General features: G+C 51.1%; 3 protein-coding genes and 1 long non-coding RNA gene across 4 annotated transcripts; 2 read left to right on the top strand and 2 right to left on the bottom strand.

Annotated features, from left to right (window-relative positions):
- Positions 1-2524: 2524 nt before the first annotated feature.
- RNASEH2A (ribonuclease H2 subunit A) lies at positions 2525-11233 on the bottom strand. The gene is made up of 9 exons (XM_020995235.2): positions 11136-11233; positions 8981-9236; positions 8547-8618; positions 8301-8427; positions 6677-6764; positions 6461-6598; positions 6244-6331; positions 3033-3156; positions 2525-2794 (listed from the first exon to the last, which is right to left on the bottom strand). Exons 2-9 carry the CDS (start codon positions 9105-9107, stop codon positions 2635-2637), a joined length of 924 nt encoding a protein of 307 aa, XP_020850894.1. The 5' UTR covers positions 9108-9236; positions 11136-11233; the 3' UTR covers positions 2525-2634.
- A 1055-nt stretch (positions 11234-12288) lies between these two features.
- Positions 12289-15455, top strand: PRDX2 (peroxiredoxin 2). The gene is made up of 6 exons (XM_020995236.2): positions 12289-12445; positions 13157-13261; positions 13419-13572; positions 14266-14388; positions 14866-14996; positions 15188-15455. Exons 2-6 carry the CDS (start codon positions 13159-13161, stop codon positions 15271-15273), a joined length of 597 nt encoding a protein of 198 aa, XP_020850895.1. The 5' UTR covers positions 12289-12445; positions 13157-13158; the 3' UTR covers positions 15274-15455.
- Positions 15456-18008: 2553 nt separating this feature from the next.
- JUNB (JunB proto-oncogene, AP-1 transcription factor subunit) lies at positions 18009-20148 on the bottom strand. The gene has a single exon (XM_020995246.2). It carries the CDS (start codon positions 19699-19701, stop codon positions 18619-18621), a length of 1083 nt encoding a protein of 360 aa, XP_020850905.1. The 5' UTR covers positions 19702-20148; the 3' UTR covers positions 18009-18618.
- A 1151-nt stretch (positions 20149-21299) lies between these two features.
- Positions 21300-23197, top strand: LOC110214359 (uncharacterized). The gene is made up of 2 exons (XR_002326260.2): positions 21300-22739; positions 22901-23197. It is a non-coding gene; the product is annotated as an uncharacterized LOC110214359 (long non-coding RNA).
- Positions 23198-26192: the final 2995 nt, after the last annotated feature.

Genomic DNA, 26192 nt, shown 5'->3' with positions numbered 1-26192 from the left:
ACCTTCTGCAACCTGGCTTCCAACCTCATCATTCAACTGAAACTGCCCTCTCCAAAGTCACCAATGGTCCAACTGCCAAACCTATTGACCTTTTCTTATTCCTCATTCTTCCTGAGCCCTCTGAAAGCTTTTGACATTGCAGACCACCCTGCTCTCCTGGATATTTTCTCCTCTCTAGGTTTTTGAGACATCACTCTCTCTTAGTATTCTTCTTACCTGTCTGACTTCTCCTTTCCTCTGACCTCTCCTGTTACCTTTTCATTTTCGTCACACCCACTGTGGATGTTCCTCAAGGCTTTGTCCTGGGCCCTTTTCTCTTTTCCCTCTGTACTAACGCACTGATGATCTCATTAGCTTCCATGGGTTAAATTAATATCTTTATGTAGATGATTCCCATAGCTATGTACGCAGTCTGAGTCTCTGTCCTGAGCTACAGTACGAAATCAACTACTTTTTGGACATACGGAATGGAATGTGCCATAGATGTCTCAAAATTAACTGGTCTAATACAGAACTCATGATTCCCAATCCACTCCTCTTCCCAACTTTCCTCTTATAATTGAAGGTGCCACCAGTTGCCCTAGGCCAACAACCTCAGGCTAGTCCTCAACTTGCCACTCCTGCCCACCTCTCAAAACCAATCTATCACAAAGTCTTATTCTCCTTCCCTTTACAACATCTCTCACAGACTTGCAATTCTCCCCACTCATGCAGCCATCAGTCTAGTTCTGGACCTCATCACCTCTTATCTGGACATTACGATCACCTCCAGATGGGAGTTCCCTGCCTTCAGTCTCTGTCCACTTTGCTTTAATCTGTCCTTAAATCAATCAACAAATACTTAATGAGCACCTGCTTTGTACCAGATGATGTAGATAAAACTACAAAGAACAAACAAGTCCTACTCACAGGAAGCTTAAATTCTAAGTAGGGAAAATAAGTACATGTATAAATATACAAAGTACAAACATAAAGTGAATAAATATACATACATGCAAAGTATATAATCTATGCCAGGGTGAACCTGCAGCCTCAAGGCCACAAGTGGCCCTCTAGGTCCTCAAGTGTGGCCCTTTGACTGAATCCAAACTTAGAAGTTCAGGACCTTGAGGGCCTTGAGGCCAAAGGTTCCCACCCCTCATTTATGCAAACATATATATATATATATAGAGAGAGAGAGAGAGAGAGATAGATAGATAGATAGATAGATAGATAGATAAAGTCCAAAATGAATAAATATGCAAAGTAGCTAAATGCCAAACGGTTTGGGTGAGTGGGCACTAGTAATTGGGGGAGAAACAACAAAGGCTTTCTGTAGAAGCTAGTGCTTGAACTGTGTCAAAAGAAAGGAACTTTATGATGTGGGAGATAGGAGAGAGTGAATTCCAGAGACGTGGGAGAGCTGGGAGATGGAGCATTATAAGTGAAGAAGAGAAAAGGCCAATTTCCCTGGATTAATCAAAGAAAGACTGAGGTCTGGAGAGATCAGTTGTGGCCACGTTGTGTAGGGCATTTAAAGAGCTTAGATTTTATCCTAGAGACAACTAGAAGCCACTGGAATTGACTGAGTTGGGGAATCCCGTCATTATAGCTATGCTTAAGAAAAATTACCTTGGCAACAGGATACAGCATGGATTAGAGTAGTGCAAGGGCAGGGAACCTGCAGCCTCCAGGCCACATGTGACCTTCTAGGTCCTTGGGTGCAGGAATTTGTTCTGTGAAGTTTGGATTCTATCAAAGAGCTGAACTTGAGGACCTAGAGGGTTACATGCGGCCTTGAGGCCACAGGTTCTCCACCCCTGGAGTAGTGAGATTCCAGTTAGAAGGTGGGAGGTATTGAAGAAGTGGTGGCCATGAGTGGAAAGATCTTGGTGATTTTCCTAAAGCACCCCCTACTCGATAAACTCCAATGACACCCTGTTCCCCCAGATCAAATATGACATCCTCTGTGCAGCACTTCAGGTTCTCTATAACCTAAGCCATTCCTAGCTTTCCAGGCTTCTTACACTTAACCCTTTACTGTCCTCTACATGCTCTAGGATTCAGTGACACCAACTTACTTCCTGTTCCTTACACATGACACCCCATCTTCACATGCATGCCTCTGTGCTGCTGTCTCCCATGCCTGGAATACTCTCCAACAGATAGAGTACTGGAACTGGAGTCAGGAAGACCTGAGTTCAAATTCAGCATCAGATCACTCATTAGGGATAGCCTAGAAGGGCTGCCTAGAGTGGAGGCCCCATCAAGGTTCGAAGGGGCTATGATTTTGGGGGGCAGCTAGGTGGCACAGTGGATAAAGCACTGGCCCTGAAGTCAGGAGTACCTGAGTTCGAATCCGGCCTCAGACAAAACACTTGACACTTACTAGCTATGTGACCCTGGGCAAGTCACTTAACCCCAATTGCCTTAAAAAAAAAAAAAAAGAAGGGGCTATGATTTGTATAATATGTAGCCAGGCTCAAGCATCCTTCCCTACTCGCTCCATCCATCCACCCCCTGAATCCAGACAAAGACAGATACCTCACAGCTATTCCTGAGATTTTATTACAAATTAACAGGAAGGGGAGAAGAGAGAGATACAAAGCAACAGTCCTTCCCATCACTCCCCTTCATCAACTTCCTCAACAATTTCTACAGGTCAGCAACTGTCTCCAATCCCCTCTCGTGGAAGAACCGGTGAGATTGTCGTTCTGTGGGAGCTTGGGTACGGGCAAAGTAGGACAGAAGGGAGGGGGTGCCAGAACCCCTGCCAGCAGCTGGTGGGCCTCCCGCCTCTTCCTCTGAGTCCTCCCTGCATGGGGGAGGAATGTACCATAGTGAAGGCCGATGCACAAGCCAGAGTGATTCCCACCACTCCAGCCTTCTCCCCAACCCTCTACCAATCCCTGGCCCCAAATGGCCTCTAGCCACCTGCTCCAAGGCCAAAACCCCAGGACTGGGATTCTCCCTGGGAGTAGGTGAGTGCTAAGGTCAACATGCTGCCAGCTGGCCCCTTTATTCCTCCCCCAAGGGGGCTCAGGGTCACCCACCAGCGAACAGGCACAGCACGTCCATCCAGGATGAGCTGAGCAGTACTCCAGCTAAAGCGGACAAACTGGGGAAAGCCAAAAACGGGGTCCAAGCACTGGGACAGCCACAACTTGGTCTTGGGGTCTGAGAAGAAAGGAGGGTCACAAAAGAAGGGTCATGGTTGGGCAGGTCCAAACCAGGTGGAATAAATCTTGGGATCTGGAGGACCAGGATTCCGGGGTCCAGAGTCCTCCTACAAGCTTCAATCCCCTCATCTGTGATGGTCAACCACCCCGGCTCCTGCACATATTCCACCCCCTTAATTCTGCTCTTTCTGGGTTCCCTTTCCATCTGCCTAACTATTCCTCAGTCTCCTTTATTGGACAACCATCTGGTGTCTGCTCCCTAATCAATTAATCATTGAGTCTTTTTAAAAACACCTGCTATATGCTAGCCACAGTGATTACAGAGAGAAAAAAGAAAATGAACCCTGCCCTCAAGGAGCTTACATTCTAGCCAGGGAAAAGAGCACATACCTATACCGGTATACACAACACAAAGAGGAATGATGCTAGCATTCATGTAGCATTCTAAAGACCCCAAAGTGCTTTTCACGTCATCTCTTTTGAGCCCCAACAACAACCCTGTGAAGTGGGTGCACTTACTACCTATGCCCTTTTACAAATGGGGAAACTGAGGCTCAAAGAGGTGACTTATCAGAATTACACAGCAAATAAGTATCTAAATCAGCATTTGAACTCAGGCCTTTTTGACTCCAAGTCCAGGGTTCTATCTGAAGTGCCACCTATCTGCCTTTACAGGCATATCTGAGATAGTTACCTGTACATACAATGTGATTTTCAGGGGAAGTCCTGGGAGGACACCAAGAAAGGTCTCAGAATCTAAGTTGAGACTTGAACAAAACGAGGGGCTGGGATTCTGACAGATGAAGGCTGAGGAAGAAATGCATTACAGAAATGGGGGGCAGGAGCAGCTAGGTGGCTCAGTGGATAGAGCACCAGCCCTGAAGTCAGGAGAACCGCAGTTAAAATGCGGCCTCAGACCAAATACTTGACACTTACTAGCTGTGTGACCGTGGGCAAGTCACTTAATCCTAATTGTCTAAAAAAAAAAAAGTGGGGGGAGGCCAGTGAAAATGCAGGGAGGCCGAACATGGAGTGCTGGGCACAAGAAAGAGCAGGAAGGGTGGGTCTGCCTGCACCAAAGTGGATACAGAGAGGAGAGATTTGCAAAAAGAAAGGAAAGGACATGTGAGAACAGGACTGTAAAAGCCTCTGAATGTCGAGCAGAGGAGTTTATAGTGGATCCTGGAAGTAATAGGGAGCCACTGGAGTTTAATAGGTAGAAGAGTGACTTGGTCAGATTTGTACTTTAAGAAAATCAGTTTGACAGCCATGTAAAGGACGGACTGGAGAGTGGAGAGACGAGGCAGGCAATGAGAAGTCTACTGCAATTAATCTAACAGCTCAGATGAGAGCTGATAAGGGCCTGAACTAAGGTGGTTTGGGTGTGAGTGGAGACATGGAAGTAGAAAGAAGAGATTCTGTGGAGGAAGAAACAAGATGTGAAAACTAAGTGAAACATCACACCTATCAGATTGGCTAACATGACAAAACAGAACAATGACAAATGCTGGAGAAAATGTGGGAAAATTGGAACACTAATGCATTGTTGGTGGAGTTGTGAGCTGATACAACCATTCTGGAGAGCAATTTGGAACTATGCTCAAAGGGCTATAAAACTGTGCATACTATTTGCTCTCCTTTTTTTGCGTTGCTTTTTCTTTCTCATGGTTCTCCCATTGGTTCTAATCTTCTCTACAACACAACTAATGTGAAAATGTTTAATATGAATGTATATGTAGAGCCTATATCAGATTGGACACTGTCTTGGGGAGAGGAGGGAAGGACATAAAATTTAAAACTCAAAAGCTTATGGAGGTAAAATGTTGAAAACTAAAAAATAAATTAATTAATTAAAAGGAAAAAAAGAAAACTAAGTGACTAGGGGCAGCTAGGTGGCGCAGTGGATAGATCACTAGCCCTGGAGTCAGGAGGACCTGAGTTCAACCCAGTCTCAGACCAGACACTTGACACTTACTAGCTGTGTGACCCTGGGCAAGTCACTTAACCCCAATTCCCTCACAAAACACAAAGAAACAAACAACAACAACAAAAAAACTCCTGTTTCATATCACCAACTGCTCACTGGTAAATTCTACCACCACTGTCCCCACCGCACCCCCGCCTCCCACATCTCCTCTACCCCCATCTCTAAAACTCTGTTGTTGTTTTTTAATTTAATTTAATTAAAAAAACTTCACCATCCTTCCACTAGCTCAGATTTACAGCATCAGCCTTGCTTAGCTCTCTTCCCTCTCTCCCACCCCCCACATCTAATCATTTGTACAACGGTTGAGCTTGTCTCCACAATATCTCCTATACCTATCTGGCCTCTTCTCCAGTGACATGGCCACCACCCTCATTACATTTCATCTGAACTACTGGAACAGCTTCCTAAATGGTCCTTTGGTTTCCACTATCTACCTTCTCCAGCCCACCTTCCAAACAATTGCCAAAAAGACTTCAGTGGCTCTCTAGTGACTCTAGGGTAATATATAAAGCCTGCCATTTAGAGCCACTTCACAGTTTGGATTCAGTCAAAAGGCGGCACTTGAGGACCTAAAGGGACATATGTGGCCTCGAGGCCAAAGGTTCCCCACCTCTGTCTTAGACTCTCTAGCTTCCTTTGGGACTCCTACAGGAAATCTTCCCTGATCTCACGTTACACCCTCCCAATGTAAACTCGAGGGGAAAAAAAAGAAACATTTCATTTTTGTCTTTGTCTCTCTGGCACCTAGCATGGTACAGAGAACACAGTTGAACTGTTTGATAAATGCTGGCTGAGTTGAGCTGAGCACTGGTTTGAGAATCAGAGAATCTCTGGGTTCCAATCTCATTACCCTCATTTACTCTCTGAGTAATTTCGGAGAAGTCTCTTCATTTCTCTGGGACTTGGTTTTCTTATATATAAAATGATGGCATTGGACGGACAATGTGATCTTCACGTTTATTTCCATCTCAGACTTTGTCTCATGCCCCCTCGTGGCCATATTGCACGGTGGTCCCCTCTTTAACCCAGTCTTGACTTCACAGGGGAAGGGGGTGAGGGGGTGGGGAGGAAGGCCACTGGTTTGACTTCGTCACTCACCATTGGGATAGCCAGACCCATAATCCATTTTCAGGTCCCCGAGGTCTTCCAGAAACTTCCATTTCTTCACAACGTGGTCCCGAGCAACCTGGAGGGGTAGGCTAGGCAAAGGTGAGTATTAGGCCAAGGGCAGGTTGGTACAGCTCTCTTGTGGGTATGTAGTAGGCATTTATCTAGGTCTAGGGAGTCCAGACAACAGAGTGGGAGGGGGACTGACCTTGGCACAAATGCTGGCAGCGCTGACCACAGGGAAGAGGGAGTCAGCTTTGGGTCGAACAGTCACCTCCACCTCTGGAAACCTCTCCTGAAGTTTTTGCTGGTATTTGTCAGCCGGTCCTACTGTATCCACAAACACCTGCAGAAACCAGGGGATGAAGGTCAGAGTCTGGGAAACCCCAATTGGCCCAACCTCCAACCCATAGGTGCCACTGACCTGAGTGACCCTCACACCCTGATTCAGAGCCAGCTGCACCAAGGCCATGGCAGTGTCGTGAGAAAGGGAGTTCAGGTTATACTTGGCCCTATGAGGAAACACATGGACATGCTCAGCCCCTACAGGGCCCCAGCTCTTGTTAAAGGGCAATTAAGTATCTTTGTTAAGGATACTTAAGGATTCCCACCACCGGACTTGAGCCTGGAGCGACTTTACCTTTCCAAGGCAGGGTCTTGAAACCTCATAGACCTTACAGCTGGAAAGGACTTTAGACAGCAGCCAATTACCTCACTCATTTAACAGTGAGAGAAACTGAGGCCCAGAAAGCAGGAAGGAACTTGTTCAAAGTCACACAGCTGGTAAGTGGGGGGAAAGGGGAAGCAATGTCATGGAGTGAAGAGAGTACTGGAATTGGAAACAGGAAAAGCAGGACTCAAATTCTGCCTCTGACATTTACTAGCTAGATGGCCCTGAGCAAGAAGTTAAGAGTTTTCTGAGGGTCAGCTAGATGGCCCAGTGGATAGAGCTCTAGCCTTGGAGTCCGGAGGACCTGAGTTCAAATGTGACCTCAGACATTTGACACTAGCTGTGTGACCCTGGGCAAGTCACTTAATCCTGACTGCCTCACCAAAAAAAAAAAGAGTCCTCTGAGTCCCACTTCACTCATTTGTAAAATGAGGAGGCCTCTGAAGTCTCTTCCAGCTCTAAATCTGTGACCCTATGATTCAAACTCAGGTCTTTTGGAGACTTTACTGCATTTCAAAGGCTATAGAGGAAGAAGGACTAAATTCAATGACAGTGGGCCACTTTGGAGTGGAGAGAGGACCTGTCTTACAATCAGGAAGAACTGGGTTTAAATCCCACCTCAGAAACTTCATAGATTATGTTTGACATGACTTCACAGGAATAATCTATATCAAATTGCTTGCCTTTTCAAGGATCAGGGAGGAGAAGGAGGAAGGGAGAGAATTTTGAACTCAAAATTTTAAAAAATAAATGTTAAAATTTTTTTTACAGTAATTGAGAAATATTTAATGAAATAAAATTATATTGCAGAAACTTGATAGCTGTGTGACTATGGATACATGGGCATTTAACCTCTCTGTGCCTCAGTTTCCTCATCTGAGGGTAGCCAGGTAGCACAGGGAATAGAGCACCAACCCTGAAGAGGACCTGAGTTCAAATCTGGCCTAGCTGTCACAATAGCTGTGTAACTGTTGGGCAAGCCACTTAATCCCGTTGCCTCCACACACAAAATGTGTGTAAAATGAAGGAAGTTTATACTTTATGATCCTTTCCAGCTCTGAACCAATAATCTTTAATAGTGTAGAGGCCATGTTAGGGTCAATCTAAGGAAGTACTTTCTAACAGGGCTATACAAAAGGGAAATGGGCTTGCTCAGGCAGGCTTAAGTAGGTTTTACTCTACTTGAAGTTGACAAGCAAAGGATGGGTGACCACTCCATGGAGGGGATGTTGGGTGAGGTACGTGTTGGGCTAGAAGATGATGCCCAAGATCCCTTTCCAGCTCTGAGACCCTGTGCCCCGAAATCTAGTGTTCTTGACATTACCCAGGTTGAGCAGTACAAGGGTCAAGTTGCTGCCCACCCAGGAACAGCCCTCACCGCCTCTGCATGCTGGTGGAGATGAGGTTCGGGGACAGAATGTCCAAGGCCCAGCCTACAAAGCCTCGGGCCTGATCTAGCTTCCCAAACAGTTTCTCCCTCTCCGCTTCCGATAGGGTCTTTGAGTCTGTCAGGGTGGAAAAGAGAAGAAATGCAAAGAAGGAGGCTTAGTCAAAGGCGCACAATCCTGTCCCCCACCCCACCCCACCCCACAGCCGCTGGAAAAGCCATCATTGCAGGACTCACCTGCCACCTTCAGGGCCTCCAGGTCACTCAATTTGGACAAGGGGCAAAAGCAGATGCCGTAGACCATGGGGCCTGGCGAAAGGTGAGAGCTAGAGTCAGATGCCTCTGGTCCCCAGATCTTGGATCTTGACTCCCCCAGCCCAGAGCCTACTCTCCAACCACGGCTAACCCTATAACAATCCTTTAGCCCAACTGCTCTACAACCAGGGCACACCTCTAGGCAATTTGCCACCCTTCAGAAGTGCCCATTCTGGGGCAACCCCCAGCCCTCCTGCAAACCGCTCCCAGCCTAGAGCCCACCCGTCCTACAACAGATGCATCCCACAGCCCCGATGCAATATCCCCTAGCTCGAAGCCTACCCCAGGACAACCCTCCAGCCCGGATACAATCCCCCGCCCCAGCACGCAGGCTCCAGCCCAGGCCCCAATCCCACCCAGAACAGGCCCTCGGCCGGCCTCATCGATGCCCAGGCAGCAGTCCTCGGTGCGGCACAGCTCTGGCACTGGCGAACTCAGACGGCAGCTGCCTGTGTTGTCCCGCTCAAAGTCTCCCAGATCCATGCTAGCAGCAAACCAAGCAGTCTCGGACACTTGCTGAGAGATTCCGCAACGGGCACAGGTCTAGGCGGGCTTCCCGCCCCCGGAAACTTCCGAGCCAATCCTGAACTTGCTGTACGACCCTGTAGCTTTCTGGGAGTTGTAGTTTCATTAGCAAGAGCGCCACCTAGCCACGCATCCCCAGGTCAATCATAGATTTAGTAAACGTTGTAAAAGGACTTGGAAAGGAAGAAACCTAGAATTTCAGGAGCTGAGAGGGAGCTCAAAAACCATCCGATCCAATCTCTCCTCTTAAGCACAATCTTCCTTCAAACATCATCCACCTGTATCCATCTACAATGCTTTTTGACTGACTACTGACTAACTAAAGCTCTCCACTGCCAAGAAGTAACTTACCTGCTTAACAGAAACCAAGGCATTGCCCCTATGTAAAACGTCCCAGAGGCTCCCTTTTGCTTCTGTTACATAATACCAACTCCTTTGGAATTTAAAGCCCTTCACGACCTGACATCTACTTTTCCAAGCTTTTTACACTTTGTGGACAGCCAGCCAAACTGGCTTACTTTGTTCCATCCCTCACACATGACCTATCCTATCTCCCCTGACTATACAGCTCTGAAATGCAGTCTTTCCTCACTTTCACTGAGAATCTTTAGCTTCACAATTGAGCTCAAACACCATCTCATATGTGAGATGCTGCCAGATCCCCTAACTCTGCCAGTACTTTCTACCCCCTATTAATTTTATATTAACTTTTTTCCCCCTTTTTAGGCAATTGGGGTTAAGTGACTTGCCCAGGGTCACACAGCTAGTAAGTGTCAAGTGTTTGGTCCAAGACCGGATTTGAACTCAGGTCCTCCTGACTTCAGGGCCAGTGCTCTCTCCACTGTGCCACCTAGCTGCCCCTTATTAACTTTTTAATATATATACATGTTATATATGTATAATTATCTATTATACACACGTTTCCCCTCCCATAGACTGTAAGATTCTTGAGAACAGAGACTCACTGTTGTTTGTATTTTCAGCTTCTGCTTAATAAATGTTTATTGACTGAGTAATCATTCATTAGATTGATCTAGTCCAACCTCCTCATTTTACAGGTGGAGAAACTGAGAATCAGAGAGGCAAAAGGACTTGCCCAGTGTCACAGAGCCATTATATGCAGCCAGGATTCTAACCCAGTTCTTTTGGCTCAGTCTCAGAGGCAGCTAGGTGTCCAAGTGGAGTGGATAAAGTGCTGGGATAGAGTGGATAGAGTCAGGAAGACTCATCTTTGTGAGTTCAAATCTGGCCTCAGACACTTTCTAGCTGTGTGACCCTGGGCAAGTCATTTAACTCTGTTTGCCTCAGTTTCCTCATCTGTAAAATAAGCTGGAGAAGGAAAGGGGAAAACACCCTAGTATCTTTGCCAAGAAAACCCCAAATGGGGTCACAAAGAGTTGGACATGATTGAAATGGCCCAACAACAATAGGCTAGTGTTCTTTTCTTATCAAACTTCTCTGTTCATGCCTCCAAAACACTAACAGCAGTAGGAGCTACTATTTGGACGCCTTAGCAGGAACTAAGGAAAAATCTAATCCACTAGGATCAGGTCATCTCAGCAAACACTATCTTCTCCACTTCTGCTGCCTCAGAGCACTAGGGGCCTCTCCTAGTAGACGAGGCACTGCCTCCCCAGAACTGGGTTCTGCCTGCTGAGGCCCAAGCAGGTAGGCTCCCCTCAGGTCAAGTCTTCCCTGACCCAGCAGCTCTGGCATGCAGTGGGTGTGGCTACGGATCTTCCTGGACCTGCTGGAGTGGCTTTACAGCAAGGTTTAAAATTACTTTTAATAACAATAGTAATGATAGAGATGATCTCATACTGATCTTCAAAGCATTCAAGGTGGAGTAGGCCTCAGGGGAAAAACTGAACCCCACACGCAGCAGACAGACAAGAATGATATCAACCCAGAAGTCCCCAGCACTGATGTCCCTTCCCCCTCAGGATACCCCTTTCCTAAAAGCTCAGATCTTTCTCTCTTCCTTACCCAAAATCCAACTGGGATCGTGTAAGGTACACATGAAGGGCCTCCCTGAGTTTTCTATCTTCCTTTCTCCTTCTCTGGGTTTAGGCATTTGCTTTTGGCCATGCTCACTCTGTGTCCTCAGGCCCTCTAGTCACACTGGCCCAGAGAGCAGCTAGTACAGTTGTTGTGACTGCAGGGCTGTCGCTGCACAAGGCTGTCCCTGTCCACAAACACAGGCCCTGCAGATGCCCCTACCACATCCCGCCTTCGCTCTTGAACTCCCAGGAGACACTGGCAAGTCCACGATCCCCACGGGCCCAGTGGCAATTCTTCTGGCTCTGGGGGGAAGAAAAGACTGGTCAGCCAGGGAGCTTGAGCCTTGGCAGGGTTTCCTCTCCCACCCAAAACTTCCAGGATTAAAAGGGATACTTCCCAATATGCCAAGACTCTTAATGGTTGTTGTTGAATTGAGTAATAGGACCCGGGGAGGAATCTGGGCAGATTTCATTGTGGGGATGGTATGTGTATGTGTGTGTGTGTGGTGGGGGTAGGGGTTGTAAATCTTTGTTAAGTTGGGGGGGGTGCACTGTATAAGTGCCTCTGATCTTCTTTGGCTGTAAACCTGAGCTACACTTTGCATCGTCCCCGAGCCCGCTGCACCAACGGAAGACTCCTTCAGCTCACAGATGTATAACATCTGAGGTCAAATCTGGAGGCTCTGGGGGGGTCGAGGGAATCTCAACCCCTTACCCAGTTCTCTCTCCCAAGAATCTCCGGAGCCTTGCTCTCCGAAATAATGATAGTCTGGGCCTAGGCAGGTTGGGGGCCAGACCAGAAGGAAAAGCAGTAGCAACCTCAACTGCAGTCTAGCCATCCACGGCCACTGCCCCCTCTAATTCAGTAGCCCCCTTAACCGCTGTCAGTCCCCGGTCCAAACATTCTCCCGGAGCTCCGTTATCTGAGCTGCTAGTCAGGAGGGTCAGGCGAGGGGAGGGGACAAGGGGGAGGGAAGAGGTCAGTGGCCCCCGCCCCTTCAGCTTCGGAGTATTCTGGCTTCTCGCCCCCATCCCACACCCCCTACGACGCATCAGCAGGCCCGCCTTGGCGCGTCGCGTCCGCCCCCAGGCGCGCTCCCATACGTCCCACCCAACTCCTCCTCCTCTTCTTCCCCCCGCCCCCCCCCACGGTCTGGCTTTAGGTGGTACAGGCCGCGGATAAAAGGCGCGGGCGGAGGCCACTCGCACCCTACATTTGGTTTCCCGGCTGCCGCTGTTGCGGTCTGGGAGCACGCGCTGCCTGTCTTTGTAGGCTTGGAGCCCGCCCTCCTGCAGGTACAGTACGGTGCAGTGCGGCACGGTGCGGTAAGGTACAGTAGGATGCAGCTTAACCCAGGCAGGTCCAGATCTAGGCTAGGGAAGTGGGAAACAACGGAGGCAGCCTGCGACTCCCCTTTTCCAGGCAGATTGTGTTCTATCCTGGTCCACGGTTCTCCCGGCTCTTCCCTCTGCACGGAGCAAGAAACCCCGCCCCCCTCCTCCTGATCCCTGCCTTTGTTCGTTGTGAGCGATTAGGAACTGAGCCCAGGTGAATTCTCCTTCACCAGTTCTCCACTCAGCAGGGAAACTGATCCTTGAGAGGAATCTAGGCATCTCTTTGTTCCTGCTCTAGAGGCCTAACTCAGCTTGAATCTATGTTCAGGGAGGAGGTGGAAGAGCCTGCAACCTGTGCCCGGGTGCCCAGACCTGTTTCCCTGGTGGGGTGGGGGCAGCGCGGAGGAGGCAGGAGGGCTGGGTCTGAATTGCCCCTTTCCCTCTGGGGCTAATCTAGTCTGGCCCGTGTGCCCAAGTCTCTGCGTTCGACCCATGGTGGGAGGGATGGGGGCGGGGAAGGGGGGGCTGCATGTGACCATCTTTGTCTGACCCACGTGCCCAGCCTAGCCTAGGGAAGTGTGGGGGGAGGGGAGGTGGTGCTGGGTTGCACAGCCAGGGGAAATGCGGATCAGGTGCCCTGGTTGACCCTAAGGGGAAAATCCTTTCTTCCAGTCATGTCCTCTGGAAATGCTCACATTGGAAAACCGGCCCCTGACTTCCATGCCACTGCTGTGATCGATGGGGCCTTCAAGGAGGTGAAGCTGTCGGACTATAAAGGTGAGATAATAGCTTTAGAGGTCAGAGATACTGGGACCTTCCCCTTTTCTGGAGGATGGAAGTCAGGGTGTGAGGAGATGATCCTATCACCTGCAGAGTAGTGGGGGAAGGGGCCCTAGCACCTGTCCCTCACTCCTTTTTGTTATTATTGCTCTAGGGAAGTATCTGGTCATATTTTTCTATCCACTGGACTTCACCTTTGTATGCCCTACCGAGATCATCGCCTTCAGTGATCGGGTGTCTGATTTCCATCAGCTGGGCTGCGAAGTCCTTGGAGTGTCTGTGGATTCCCAGTTCACTCACTTGGCCTGGTATGATTCTGGCTAGGAGGAGGAGGGGAAGGAACCCTGCCCTCTCTGACTTTCGGCTTCTCCCACCATCCACAGAGCACTGGAAGGGTCACTGGCTGGTGCCTCCTTTTCTTTGCTGTGGAATATCTTGTAACTACTCTTGAATTGGGACAAAGGGGTTCCCAAAGCTGGGTTGCAGGGTCTCTTTGTGGTAATTAGAACCAGAAGGGACTTAGGAAGACATTTCATTTAGCCCCAATCAGAGAGGTTAAGAACAATGGCTACTGATTCACAAAGTAGGAGAGCTGGTATTTGAACTCAAGTCTTCAGACTCTTGGTATAGTTGTTGATTGTTTCCACCATACCAGCCAGTACTTTCTGTTCCATCTGCCTCAGAAATAGAGAACATCATCCTCCTCCTCTTGCCTTACCACTCCCTCCTGGGTGTGGTAGGTTTGGGCTTTGGAAGCCCTGCCTGCAACTCCTTTATCACCTACTCTGGCCTCTTTGAGCTGCCCTTATCATCTACTGGTCAGGCCCCGGGGGGGGGGGGGGGGGGAAGGGGGGAGGATTAGGATTAGGAGAGGAGGAACACCTGAGCAAAGTTAAGAGGGCTCCTTTTTTTGGAGACAGGGAAAGATGGCCTCTCATTGGGGGAGGGGCCTCTGTGGTGGTAAATAACTTGGAAACTTGTTTCTTGCCCTCCCTAAAAAGGATCAACACCCCTCGAAAAGAGGGTGGCCTGGGTCCTTTGAAAATCCCCCTACTGGCAGATGTAACCAGAAACCTAGCTCGAGATTATGGGGTGCTGAAGGAGGATGAAGGCATTGCCTACAGGTATGGCTGGGGGACTCTCTGTAAGCATGTCCTGTTCTGTCCCTAATCTTCAACAAGTTTGGAGTCACCGTTCTGACTTCATCTTAGTTTTTGCCACCCCCACTTTTATAGTCATGAACACAGACAGGTTTTGGACTGTGTAGAAGCAGCAGGTAGTTGGAAAATTTTAAAACTAGAAGAGACCTTGGAGGTTATATTGTCAAATCTCATTCTGCAGGAGCAAAAACTGAGGCTGAGGGATGAGTGGATAAAGTCACACAAGTTCTAAGTCCAGAGCCAGGTTTCAGACTTGGTGGGGGAGGGCATAGAATATTAGGAGCCAGATACTTCCCCAAAAGAAAGTAAGTCTCAACCCTTACAGATATGGCAGAAGAATGAGTTTGGAATTAAAATCCAGTCTTTTTTCTACTGAAAAAGGTGTTGACCAGGCCTGGGTAGGTTCCAGGGTCTTACGCTAGTCCCTCTCTATTTACCCAGGGGCCTCTTTATCATTGATGCTAAGGGCCTGGTCAGGCAGATCACTGTCAATGACCTGCCTGTGGGGCGCTCAGTGGATGAGGCTTTGCGACTAGTGCAAGCATTCCAGTACACAGATGAGCATGGAGAAGGTGAGCCTTTCTATTCCCCATCCTACTCCACTCCTCCACGCCTAGTTGTGTGTGTGTGTGTTTTATACTTCCTAGGTGGCTACCCTGTGGACTGAGGATTGAACTAGTCTCCTTCTGGCTTTGGATGAAGGGCTGGGATATCTGTCTCCTGCCCCATTTCCACTTCTGTTTCCTTTTTTCCCCTCTCCCAGTATGCCCAGCAGGCTGGAAGCCTGGAGGAGACACTATCAAGCCCAATGTGGAAGACAGCAAGGAGTATTTCTCTAAGAACAACTAGGCAAGCAATGCTGCTGCTTTCTGTGCTCCGGTGGCAAACCTTCATATGGTGAAGGAGGCTTCTGCCCCTCTTGGGTAGTGGCCCTTGCCCCATATCTCCTCTTAATCTTTTCCCCCTTATAGAGGGGGCATGTATGAGAGAGGAGGAAGGGGTCTGTGTCTAATAAACTTGGGAAAATCAAACATAGCATTTTGAGTCTCTCTTGCAGCTGGTCTCTGAATTCTCTGTTCCTTAGCTTATCACACAGTTGGAATCTACAAGCTCTGTTGCACTTCTGTGGGCCTGAAACCATGCCTAGGTGCTGGAGGAAAAGGTAGTTTACAACCTGGTATCCTCATCTGAGTACCCTCATCTTTTTCCATCCATTCTAATCCCTTGGGTAGCTAACCCACGTGACTAAAGAAGGGCAGGGCCTTTAGACACCTGATTTATGCAGCTCTTACATTTTGCCACCAGAGGGTGACCTTGCCTCAAGCTCCCACAGCTGAGGAGGGAGGTTGGGGAAAACTAGCTTTGGTACAGGAGCATCAGAGAATGGCAGAGCTTGGGGAGGGAGAGTTGAGAGATGAATGTTTGTGATCTTGTGAGCCTTGGGTTATAGACTTGCAGAGAAGAAGCCGAGGAGGGTGGGGTGGACAGGGAACTGCTTGACCTGGGCAGCATATATCTGAGACCATCAGTTTGGTCTCTTTTCTGGAGTGAAAGCTTGAATTTTAGGGGATGGTTTCTTCACCAGGAGAGGGAAGAGAGGAGAATTGCCTCCAGCATATTGTTTTCCCTGAGAAAATCATACATACACACACACACACACACACACACACACACACAGTGCCCTTCCTGTCTCTCACTGTTTCTGGTACATTTGAAGGGACGGGGAATCAAGGAGATGTTGTTGGCATGTAAAGTACATGCAACAAGGAACCAGTCCAAGTCTTCCTTCAGCTGAAGAGGTAATAGAGCTGTGATTTAAAAAGTCTTCCTTGAGATCTCTGATACCCCATCTCTGAGACTGCATTTCTGAATGGTAACCCTGCCCCACCACTTTCCTGAAGTGAAGGCAGGGATTTTGGGGGGGGGGATTCCCTGGGGAGAGCGTAACCTTCCCCTAAATCTCTCTGAAACCCTAGCAGTGTGCCTACCCTAGCTTCCTATGACTGGTACCTAGGTGTGAGGAGGTGGGGGGCAGACCAAGGGACCAGGCATCAAAGGCTTGGTGGAGTGAGGATACCAAGTAGCCTGACCAGGCCAATTGCTCACAGGGCCAAGGGGAAGAGATTGCCCCCAAACCCTTCCTGAACTGTGTGCTTCCTGACTGTCTGATCATGTCTTCCCCTCTCCATGGTATAAGAGCTAGACCCCTGTCTGAGTCCAAGGGTTGGGGTGGAAGGGGGAGGGTTGATACGGCCTTGGGCACAACTCCTGGGGAAGATGGGTAGCCGCCTGTATGTCTAGTCTATTTGGTTCCCTTTTCCCCCCTTCCCCCATCCCAGGTGCTGGGCCTGCCCTGCCTGAGCCCCAGGCTGGGGGAGTGGGCGAGGCTGCAGCGGCGCCTGTCGCTGGTGGGGCACAGAGGAGCCGACAGGGCATGACCAGACCTGGACGCCCTGGCATGGGAAGCTGGCACCACCCACCACCTGGGACTAAGGCGGGTGTGGGAAGGAGTGTAGACTGGAGGCAATCACCACCCTTCCTGGTCAGCCGGGCACTGGAGAGCCCTGCCTCCCCTCCCCCAGTCCCAGGCTGGCTTCAGGGTCCTGGCAGACGAGTTAAGGCGCCAGGCTGGGGGCGGGGGAGGAGGAGAAAGACTGGACAGCTTTGCCACAGAACGTAACAGGTTCCCTGGCGCTGTGGGTCCCGGGTTTGGTCCTTGGGACACCGCGTGTAACAGCACAGACTCTGGCTTCCCAGCTCTGCATCCCGCCCATTGCCACAGAGGAGGGGGGTTTCCTGGCCTGGGCCCTGGCCGAGACTGGGCCGCCGCCCCACTTCTTGGTCTGGGAAAATCCCGGCCCCTCTTCCCGGTGCTCAGGGTCAGCCGGGCAACGTGGGAGGGGATTCCCGGAATAGGCCTGACCGCCGGCGCGTCACTGAGCAGAAACGGCCCATATATGGGCATGGCTTCCTGTGCGTCACCGGGAAAAGCCCCCTGGCGCGAGGAACCGCGCTTGCGCAGCCAAAGGCCCACTCCATCTCCCCTGTAGGGTCTTTTCTCGGCAAAAGAAAGGTTTGGGTCTAGCCTCAAAGCGAGAAAAAGCCCCAGTGACGTCACAGCCAGTCCCTCCTGGCCAGGACGGCCCAGGGCCTAAGACTACAGAAACCGAGACACTTATAGAGATTAATATGAGAGCCTAAAAACAGAGACTGACTGGAGAGCCACACAAAGACACTAGAGACTGAGAGAAAGGGACATAGAGAAAAAGGAACTAGACCGAGGCAAGAAAGAGCCAGAGATTCCTAGAACATACGTCTATTAGAAACATAAAGATGGATAGATGGATAGATGGATAGATAGATAGATAGATAGATAGATAGATAGATAGATAGATAGATAGATAGATAGATAGATAGATAGATAGATAGGAAGGAATAGGGACAGAGACGCCCATAATAGGCAGGCTCAGGAAGCAGTCATCAAAAAGTTAGGTGCCGAACCAGGTTGAAGATTCAAATTAGCCCTCCCTCTCCATTCGCATTCCCTCCCCCATCTTTTAATTAAGACGCCAGGGAGTAATAAATAATAAACAGTCTTTTTTTACTTAAATAATTTCAATAAAAAGTCAGAACAACAAAAAACACACACAAAAATGATAAAATAAACTTTAAAACCCAAGTGCTTCGGGAGACACAACCCCATGGAACCCTCGGGGCAGGCAGGGGGGACAGGCCGAGAGTATCCCTTCCGAGGGGCTCCCTCCAATCCCTTCCTCGCCACCTCTGGGGCCGAGTGCGGGCAGCGGGGCCAGCTCCGCCGCGGGATAGAACTTCTTTCTTAAATACACAAATATATTATATTCAATATGAATCGTGTCTGTTTCCAGCAGAAAAAAAAAACGTACAAAACAGGGAGTACAGAGGGTCGCCCAGAGGTGTGGGGGCCCAGGCCAAGGTAGGGCTTGTAAACTTCGCGATTTGAACTAGTGGGTGAGTGGGGAAGGAAGAGGGCGAGCCGACAGGCGCGCTGGGCGGGGCCCCTCCGTCTAGTCCAGTGCCCTCCAGGTGGCCCTGCCCTCCTCCCGCGTCTCAGAGTCTGCGGCCCGCCCATACCCGGGCAGAATCACGCGCGGCGGGGGCGTGAGGGGGAGAGTCAGTCACGCAGCCGGGTCCGTGGGCGGGCCGCGAGTGGGCTCAGAAGTTCTGCATCTTGACGGCCAGCAGAAGCTGGCAGCCGCTGTTGACGTGGCTCAGCACCTTCTGCTTGAGCTGCGCCACCTGTTCACGGAGCAGACTAGCCGTGTTCGACAGCCCAGCGTTTTCGGACTTCAGTGTCTTCACCTTGTCCTCGAGTCGAGCGATGCGCTCCAGTTTCCGTTTGCGGCACTTGGTGGCCGCCAGCCGGTTCCGCAGTCGTTTCCTTTCCACCTTGATGCGCTCCTGGTCCTCCATGTTGATGGGTGACACGGGTGGTGTCCCGTCCCTGCTGCGCGCCTCGGGCACCGTCTGTGGTTCCTCCTTAAAGGCCGCCAGCGGCCCCGCGCCTCCCGCCGCCCGGGCACTCAGCCCCACTGCTGCCGGGTGGCCCCCGGGAAAGGGCGGTCCGTGGGGGAGGTAGCTGATGGTGGCAGTAGGGTAGCCGCCCGCGGCCCCTGCTCCCGCGCCCCCACTACCTCCACTGGCGCTGTAACTGGTGAGGTTGGTGTAGACAGGAGGTGGTTCAGGACCCAGAGCTGAGGGGCCGTAAACGCTACTAGGGGGAGCTGGGGGCCCTGCCGTCCCGGAGCTGCCACTGCTGCTGCTCAGTGACACGTTGGGGGGCGTCACGTGGTTCATCTTGTGCAGGTCGTCAAGCGCTTTGACGAAGCCATCTGCGAAACCCTCCTGCTCCTCCGTCACACTGCGCGAGTAGAAGTACTGGCCCGGCGGCGTGGGCGTTGTGGTGATGAGCCCGTTGCTGTTCTGCGCTATGAGGCGCTCCAGCTCCGGAGACGCGAGCTTTAACGAGCCCGCGGGCCCAGCTGGGGCCTCGTTCTGAGGGGGAGGTGGCGGTCCCGAAAAGTAGGCGCCACTTGCGTCCTCTGGCCCGGGTCCCCGACCATGCCCTGGCGCCTTGAGGCCGCGGTAGGGGTCAGCGGCAGCTGCAAGATTGAGCGCCAGGTTCTGTTTCAGCAGCTTGTAATCATGCAGTCCCAGTGCGGCGGCACCTCCCCGGCCATAAGCTGCCGCCGGGTAGGAATCATCGTGGTAGAAAGGTTGCTCCATCTTCGTGCACATCCAGGCCCCCGCGCGCCCAGCCCGCAGCTCCCGGCGCTCCCCGCTGCGGGGAGGAGAAGACCCCTGAGGCACTCGAGCTCGGATGCCTGAATACCCGCGGGGCACGCTTTGAGAGGTTCAGGTCAGACCAGACGATTCAGGCTTCCGGAACGCACCTGGTTGCTAAACCTGAGTTCCCCCTGCTGTACCCCACTCTTCCCGGCCTCAGTCTTCAGTGACCACCTCCACCCCTTCAAGTCCCCAGAAAACAGTGGCAAGGCTCTTGTGTTAGTGGGGCAGATCTGACAGCAGGAGCCCAAGTCCTGGCCTGGTTCAGCTCCTTTGCGCCGCGCCCTGCTTGCTAGCTGGCTCGGGCGATCAAGGCTCTATGGCTGCCTGTCGTTCTCAAGCTCCCGTTCCGATCCCACAGCCTTCGGACTCCCCGCTTCTTTGCCGGCCTCGCTGCGTACCCCAGAGCCTTTATACGGCAGTGGCTGCGTAAGCGATCGCTGATTGGTTGTGCGGGAGAACCAGGCCCCCGCCTCCTCCCGCACCCCACTCTCCCCCTCCCCGCCCAGTATGCCTGGGCTCGGCGTGGGGAAGGGAGGAGGAGGCTGGCGTCACTGCCAGGAAGCGCGTGTCCTTGTAAACAGCGGCGGCGGGACAGGGCCGGGCAAGGACAGGACTGGGCTGGGACTGTACTGGGATGGGCCAGGGAGACAGGGAAACTGGGGGCCGAAGTAGGGGGTTGGAGGGCGGGCGGCAGAGAGACAAGGCCTGGAAGATAGAGCAGGGAAGAGGGGGACCCGGTATACTCAGGTCTGAGATATGAGATAGGGGATTCTAAGACCAAGCCGGGGATCGGGGGCGATGAAGCCCTGAATCGAGAAGCTGCTATGACAAGTCCCCGCGGGAATTCACAGATCCCTCTACTAAGAAGACTCGGACACCTTGAGCCGCCCCACTGCCGACTACACTCTCCCCCCACCACACACATACACAGTGTCTGTAATCTACTCAGACCCAGTCTGACCCTCACAGTCCAAAGACCCTTCCATCCTCGTAGTGTATTAGAAGTGTACCTGAGGACCTAGAACTGGGAAGCAGGTGGGTGGGAAGGTGTGGCAAGGGTTATCGGTGAATCGGGACCTCCAGCGCCTCTTCACTCCTCCTAGCCCCCAACCCCAGTCTGTTTGCTCCCCTGGCAGGAGGTCTGACAGGGAAGGGCGGGACGCCTGGGTTCTTCTCCCAGTCTATGAGGAGCTGGCACACCCACGGAATCACAGATTAGCAGAGCTAAAAGGTATCTTAGAAATAATCATTGAGTTCAGCTCCCTTGTTCTACGGCAGGAGGAAACCAAGGAGGAAGGTCCAAAGGCAGTAAGAAGCAGAGACCGGTTTAGAGCCCAGGTTTTCCGACTCCAAGCCTAAGGCCCTTTTTCATCTCACTTCCTCCCCCTTGAGATCTGGGTTGGTATCCGGGACGACTCCCCAGGGTGGCTCCAACTCCTGACTCTCTTCCCGGGAAACCTGGTTAAGAAAGAGCTAACTGACGGAAATGTGGCAACGGGTCTAAAGGACTGGGACTCGACAGGAGCTAAGGGAGCAGGTATGCGTCCTGCCTCTGGAACTGCTCCCCCAAAACAGGGGCAGGGATAGAACCACCTTTTTTCCCCAACAGAAACAGGTCTTGGCCTGCCTCTGGAAGTCAGTGAGACCTTCCCAAAGTTGCACTCCTCTGGGTATTTCTAAGATGTCCAAGAGTCTGGTGGGGATGGAGGGATGCAGGAAGTCTGGACTTTGGGGGGGATGGAGTTTGCTACTTCGAGTTTTTGTCTTCATCCCTAGTCTCTTGTAAAATTGGCTGGCTTGAGGGAGAAGGGGGAGGCCAGAAGGGATGGTAGAGTTTAATTCACCTGGAAGACTGCTCACCTCCACCAAGCCTCAAGCAGGTCTCAGAAGCCAAGGATGGAAATGGTGCCAGAGGCGTGGGAAGACGGACCCTAAATGTCCTCTGTGGTCAGAGGATCCCTTTGAGGGGGTTTCCAATAGAGCCATGATTGGGGTGATATAATACCATAGAGAAGGAGATGGGGGCGGGGTGGTGGAGCTCTTGCCATCGTCTCTATGGTAACACAAGGGGGCTCTAGGATATTGTCTGCCCCTGGCTCCCAGGGAAGAGGAGGAAGGGGCACAGTCTGCTCTGCGAGCTGAATAGAGCCTGAGGTACTCCTGTCTCTCCAGATTCCTGACCTTCCTGCAGGCCTATAAACCTCTGCCCCATCAAGTACCCTTATTCTTCCTGTTCCTCCAGATCTCCTCTCCAGTCCCCTGAGACTTTTCCATCTTAGAACTCTTCAGCTTCTGAACCTTTGTCTCCCAAATACCCCACTGCAGCATCTTGAGCACCCGCTCCCAGGACCCCGACCTTGGAATCCCTGCCCCATAGTGCCCTGTAGATCTTTCCTCTGAGTCGCTTCCCTTCGGCCCCCTCTGCCCCTCGCTGGGTCAGATTCCATCCCCTCCCCACCTTTCCCCCAGTGTCCTAAATCCTTGCCCGCCAGATTCAAACTCCAATTCCCTGTACTTCAAGCTCCGGCTCTCAAACTCTGGACCTCAGCCCCGACGGTCCTCCAGAATCCTGTCCCCCTCCCCCCATTCAGACTCTCTGGCCCCGCCTTCCCAGTTTCAGCCCTAAATCCAAATAAGGTCACAGGAAGGGGCGGGGCCCGGAGCCTGGAGACCCGGTTCCTGCCAGGTCCTAAGGAGGGGCCAAGTCGGGCCCCTCTCCGGCTAGTTCCAACCAGCCCCGGCCACCGCCCCCGGACAGCACCCCCCCTCACCCGCCCCTAGGCCTCCAGGCTTGTCCTGCCCCACCCCGCCCAACCCAGCCTGGTCCTATCCCCTTGCCCCGGGGCAGGATCCCAGGAGAGCCCAGCCAGGCTTGGGCCAGACTTCACCCGATCCTGGGGCGGAGGCTGGGTGAGTGGGAAGGGAGCAAAGAAGCCAAGAGGACAAAGTCCGGGGCGCTGGCGTGGCGGAGGAGCCCAGGGCCCAAGGTGGGAAGGAGGGACAAAGAGTGACAGTTCCCATTTCACAGGACAGATGGGATTATTGGATAGGACTGGGATGGTGAGGCATCATGTCAGACCAGAGGTGGGACTTCCCAGCTGCCAGGGTGTGTGTCAGGAACAAAAAGAAAATCTCACTTCCCTTCCAGAGAGGCCCAGACCTGGAACCGGGAGATGGCTGAGGTGACTTTGGAGGGAGCTGTCCAGCCCCCACTGTTACCCAGGGAGTACTTCTGCAAGGAGAGAAGCCTTGAATCAGATTCAGGACATGGACATTTGCGTTTTAGCCCCATTTCTGCCACTTACTAGTGTAAGACTGACTCCTTCCTCTCTCAGGGTCTTGGTTCCCCCATCTATAAAGTAAAGGGTCTGGACAAGATGATCACTTTACAACCCTGACACTTTAAACAAAGATAAAGATATGACTTCTGCATCGAGCAAATGAATTTCCTTCTGTGGGTCTAAGTTTCCTCATTTGTAAAGAGCTGGGTTAGATAATCTATTTCTGATTACATACAAAAACAGAAAAGTGAGGAAAGTGAGGAGTAGAGAGAGACATAGAAAGCTAGAGAGAAAGAGACATGGAAAGTAAGAGACAGAGAGAGAGAGAGAGAGAGAGAGAGAGAGAGAGAGAGAGAGAGAGAGAGAGAGAGATGCACGGAGGGACAGGGATGGAGAAAGATGGAGCTAGATGGAGCACATAGAAACAGAAAGACAGATGGAAAGAGAAACAGTGAGAGGTAGAGATGCAGGCAGACAGAAGAACCAAAGGAAGAGGGTTGCTTATGTGTGAAGTAAGAAAATGAAAGAGGAGAAAGAGAAACTGAGACTAAGTGAGCCAGATAGCTATACATACAGAGTTGAAGACAGGGTTAAAAAAATTATAATGAAGAAGCTAGAAAAGATGACAGGGACCCTATCCTCAACTCTGCACCCACAACCTCTCTGTCTGGCTTAGGTATCTGCCTATCCTCAGGATTACCCCTACGTTTGCTTCTTTTTCCTCAACCTGGCCCCCAGCCCAATGCCTCAAGTTCCTGCCTCCTTTGCCTCCCCCCCCCAACTCTCCCCAACTTGGTCCCTTTCTCCATTCCCTCTCTCATCCTGGTCTCTATCTTCTGGGATATATCCCAGGCTGTGACTGGCCAGCCAGGAGGGATGGGGTGAGTATGAGGGTGGGGGGGGAGGGAGCTGGGCTCTGTCTGGCCGGCACTTTGCCAGTCTCCCTGTCTCCCGCCCATGCTAATGACTCCCTGACTGACACCTGGCAAGACCACTGGCCTGGGGGAGGCCAGGGCCTCTGCAGGGGCTTTCCCATGATAGAGAGAAGGGAGGAGATGGGGGTGGAGGGAAGCAACAGAGGATGGGTAAGATGACTGCTGGGGGAGGGGTACAGACTCTCATTCACTGCCTACCCCAGATCCCCCTTCTTCATGCAACATCCACCCACTGCTCCCAGGAGTTCACATCCCCCAAGCCAGGGCCAGGGGTGGGCAGGGACCCAGAGGCTTTGGTGACTCAGCTCCCATAGCAAGCCTTGGTCAGCTAAAAAGATAGATATCAGGTTGAAGGGATGGGAAACAGGGAAAAAGGACTTAAAGAGACTGAGATCTAAATACAGAAGTAGACATAGGCATTATAAAGATAGGAAGAGAGAGGGAGAGGGAGAGAGAAAGAAACAGACAGAGAGAAAGGGAGGGAGAAAAGGGAAAGGGAAGGAAGGAGGAGAGAGGGGGAGAGACAGAGACAGAGATTCTTGTTTTGGGGATAGAACTAGAGGTAGAGAGAGTTAGACAATAGTTGCAGAAATACAGATGCCAACAGAGACAGGAAAGGAACTGAGAAACAGCTTTGTAGCCACTCTGTTCTGCTCAAAAATTCAATGCAGCATATCAAAGAAATAGAAATATACAGAAACATAAAGACAGAAAAATATACAGAAAAAGAGAACTGGAGAGAGATGCAAATCCACAGATCTTTTCATGTCTAGAGATATTTATTTATAAAGAATTATCAAAAGTTTAAAAACATGGGAAATAGACTAATAGGCAGGTCAGGGCAAAGAGAGGTGGCAGAGAAAAAGGGATGAAATGATGCAGAAATGATTCTTGATGAAGAAGGAAGGGAATGGAGGAGGGTGGCTAACCATTGTATTGAAAAGAAATGGATTGGAATAGAGATGGGAGTATGTATATTGTTGTGGGGATGGGATAAAAGCCTATACATCTTGAAGACTAGAAGAATGGGAGGTCATCCCTGTTTCTCTGTCCCCACCCCCTAGTTCCTTGAGAGGGCTAGTCGGGCAGGTTCCAGGCTCAGGACAGCCTCCATGACAGCCTCACCCTTGTGGCCTATGTTTCTTGGGCACCACCTCCCCCCCAGCCGCCCTGCTGGCGCCAAAGTCTCCAGCAGCCAGGTAGGCGTGGACAAAAGATTCCCCCTAACTCCCCCCACCCCGTGCCTGGCACCATAAGCACTGCCCAAGTCCCAGGGAGGTGGGCACCATCTATAGGCATCTGGTTGGACTCTGGCCCTCTCAGAAAGAGGAAGTCCTTGAGGCTGGGGTGACTTCCCTCCAGGACAGTACTCTTTGGGGCTTTTGGACAGCGTGCCCTGCAACCTAACTTCTCCTTCTTATAAATAGCCTGGTAAACCTTTCCCCCATCTTGTCCCTCCAAAAATCTCTAGCTAATCAGCAGCCCCTTGTTCCCCCTGGGAAACTGAGGTCTGGGGAGGGGAGAGTCCCCCGTTCAGTCAACAAGCAAACCAGCTGGTGGTAGAACCCAGAGGTCAGGCTTCCTAGCTCCAGGAAGTAAGTGCTGGGGAGGGGGCAGGGCAGGAGAGGAAGTAGAGAAAGAGGAAGAGGTCAAATTCAATGGGGAGTTGGGGAGGGTTAGGCCCCTCCTTCCCTGCCTGCCCTGGAAGCTCGGAGTGGGATGAAAGTAGCTGGCTAGATTTGGAGCCAAATGTCTTGAGTTCAAGTGCTAGTTCTGTTATGCACTCTCCATGTGACTATGGGCAATGTAGTGAGCTGCAAGTTTCCTCATCTATCAATTTAGAGAGCGCAATTAGGAAGTATTTTTAGTCCCTCTGGCTCTAAACCCTGTGAAACCTATGAGAAAGCAAAAAGTAATATTGGCTGAGTTCAAGGGGGAGTTTGAGGAGACCTAACTATCTTCAGCCTTAACCCTGGCTTTTCTCACCCTCCAAATCCTCCTCTATGGGCTAAGAAAGGGATGGAGAGGGTGGTTAAAGAGGAAGGAGAAATTGAGAGGCAGTGTGATGTAGTGAAAACAACCCTGGATCTCAAATTAGGAGACCTGAGTCTTAATCTTGAATCTGCTACTACTAACTGGGTGACTTACCTTGGGTAAGTCCTTTTCCTTTTCTGGGCTTCAGTTTCTATTCAACAAAATGAAGGGGTTTAACTAGATAAATTCT

Source organism: Phascolarctos cinereus, unplaced genomic scaffold (assembly GCF_003287225.1).
Source record: "Phascolarctos cinereus isolate Bilbo 61053 unplaced genomic scaffold, phaCin_HiC Scaffold_4;HRSCAF=312, whole genome shotgun sequence".
NCBI lineage: Eukaryota > Metazoa > Chordata > Mammalia > Diprotodontia > Phascolarctidae > Phascolarctos > Phascolarctos cinereus.
This window is presented reverse-complemented; position numbering and strand designations above follow the sequence as displayed.

Excerpts from the sequence above, each read along its gene's own strand:
- RNASEH2A (XM_020995235.2), bottom strand. The coding sequence starts at position 9,107 with ATGGATCTGGGAGACTTTGAGCGGGACAACACAGGCAGCTGCCGTCTG. Across the intron at positions 8,428-8,546 it reads GGAGGCCCTGAAGGTGGCAG|ACTCAAAGACCCTATCGGAA; the intron begins GTGAGTCCTGCA and ends CCACCCTGACAG. Across the intron at positions 3,157-6,243 it reads TGGGTCTGGCTATCCCAATG|ACCCCAAGACCAAGTTGTGG; the intron begins GTGAGTGACGAA and ends CTTTCTTCTCAG.
- PRDX2 (XM_020995236.2), top strand. The coding sequence starts at position 13,159 with ATGTCCTCTGGAAATGCTCACATTGGAAAACCGGCCCCTGACTTCCAT. Across the intron at positions 13,262-13,418 it reads GAAGCTGTCGGACTATAAAG|GGAAGTATCTGGTCATATTT; the intron begins GTGAGATAATAG and ends TTATTGCTCTAG. Across the intron at positions 13,573-14,265 it reads CAGTTCACTCACTTGGCCTG|GATCAACACCCCTCGAAAAG; the intron begins GTATGATTCTGG and ends CTCCCTAAAAAG.
- JUNB (XM_020995246.2), bottom strand. The coding sequence starts at position 19,701 with ATGTGCACGAAGATGGAGCAACCTTTCTACCACGATGATTCCTACCCG.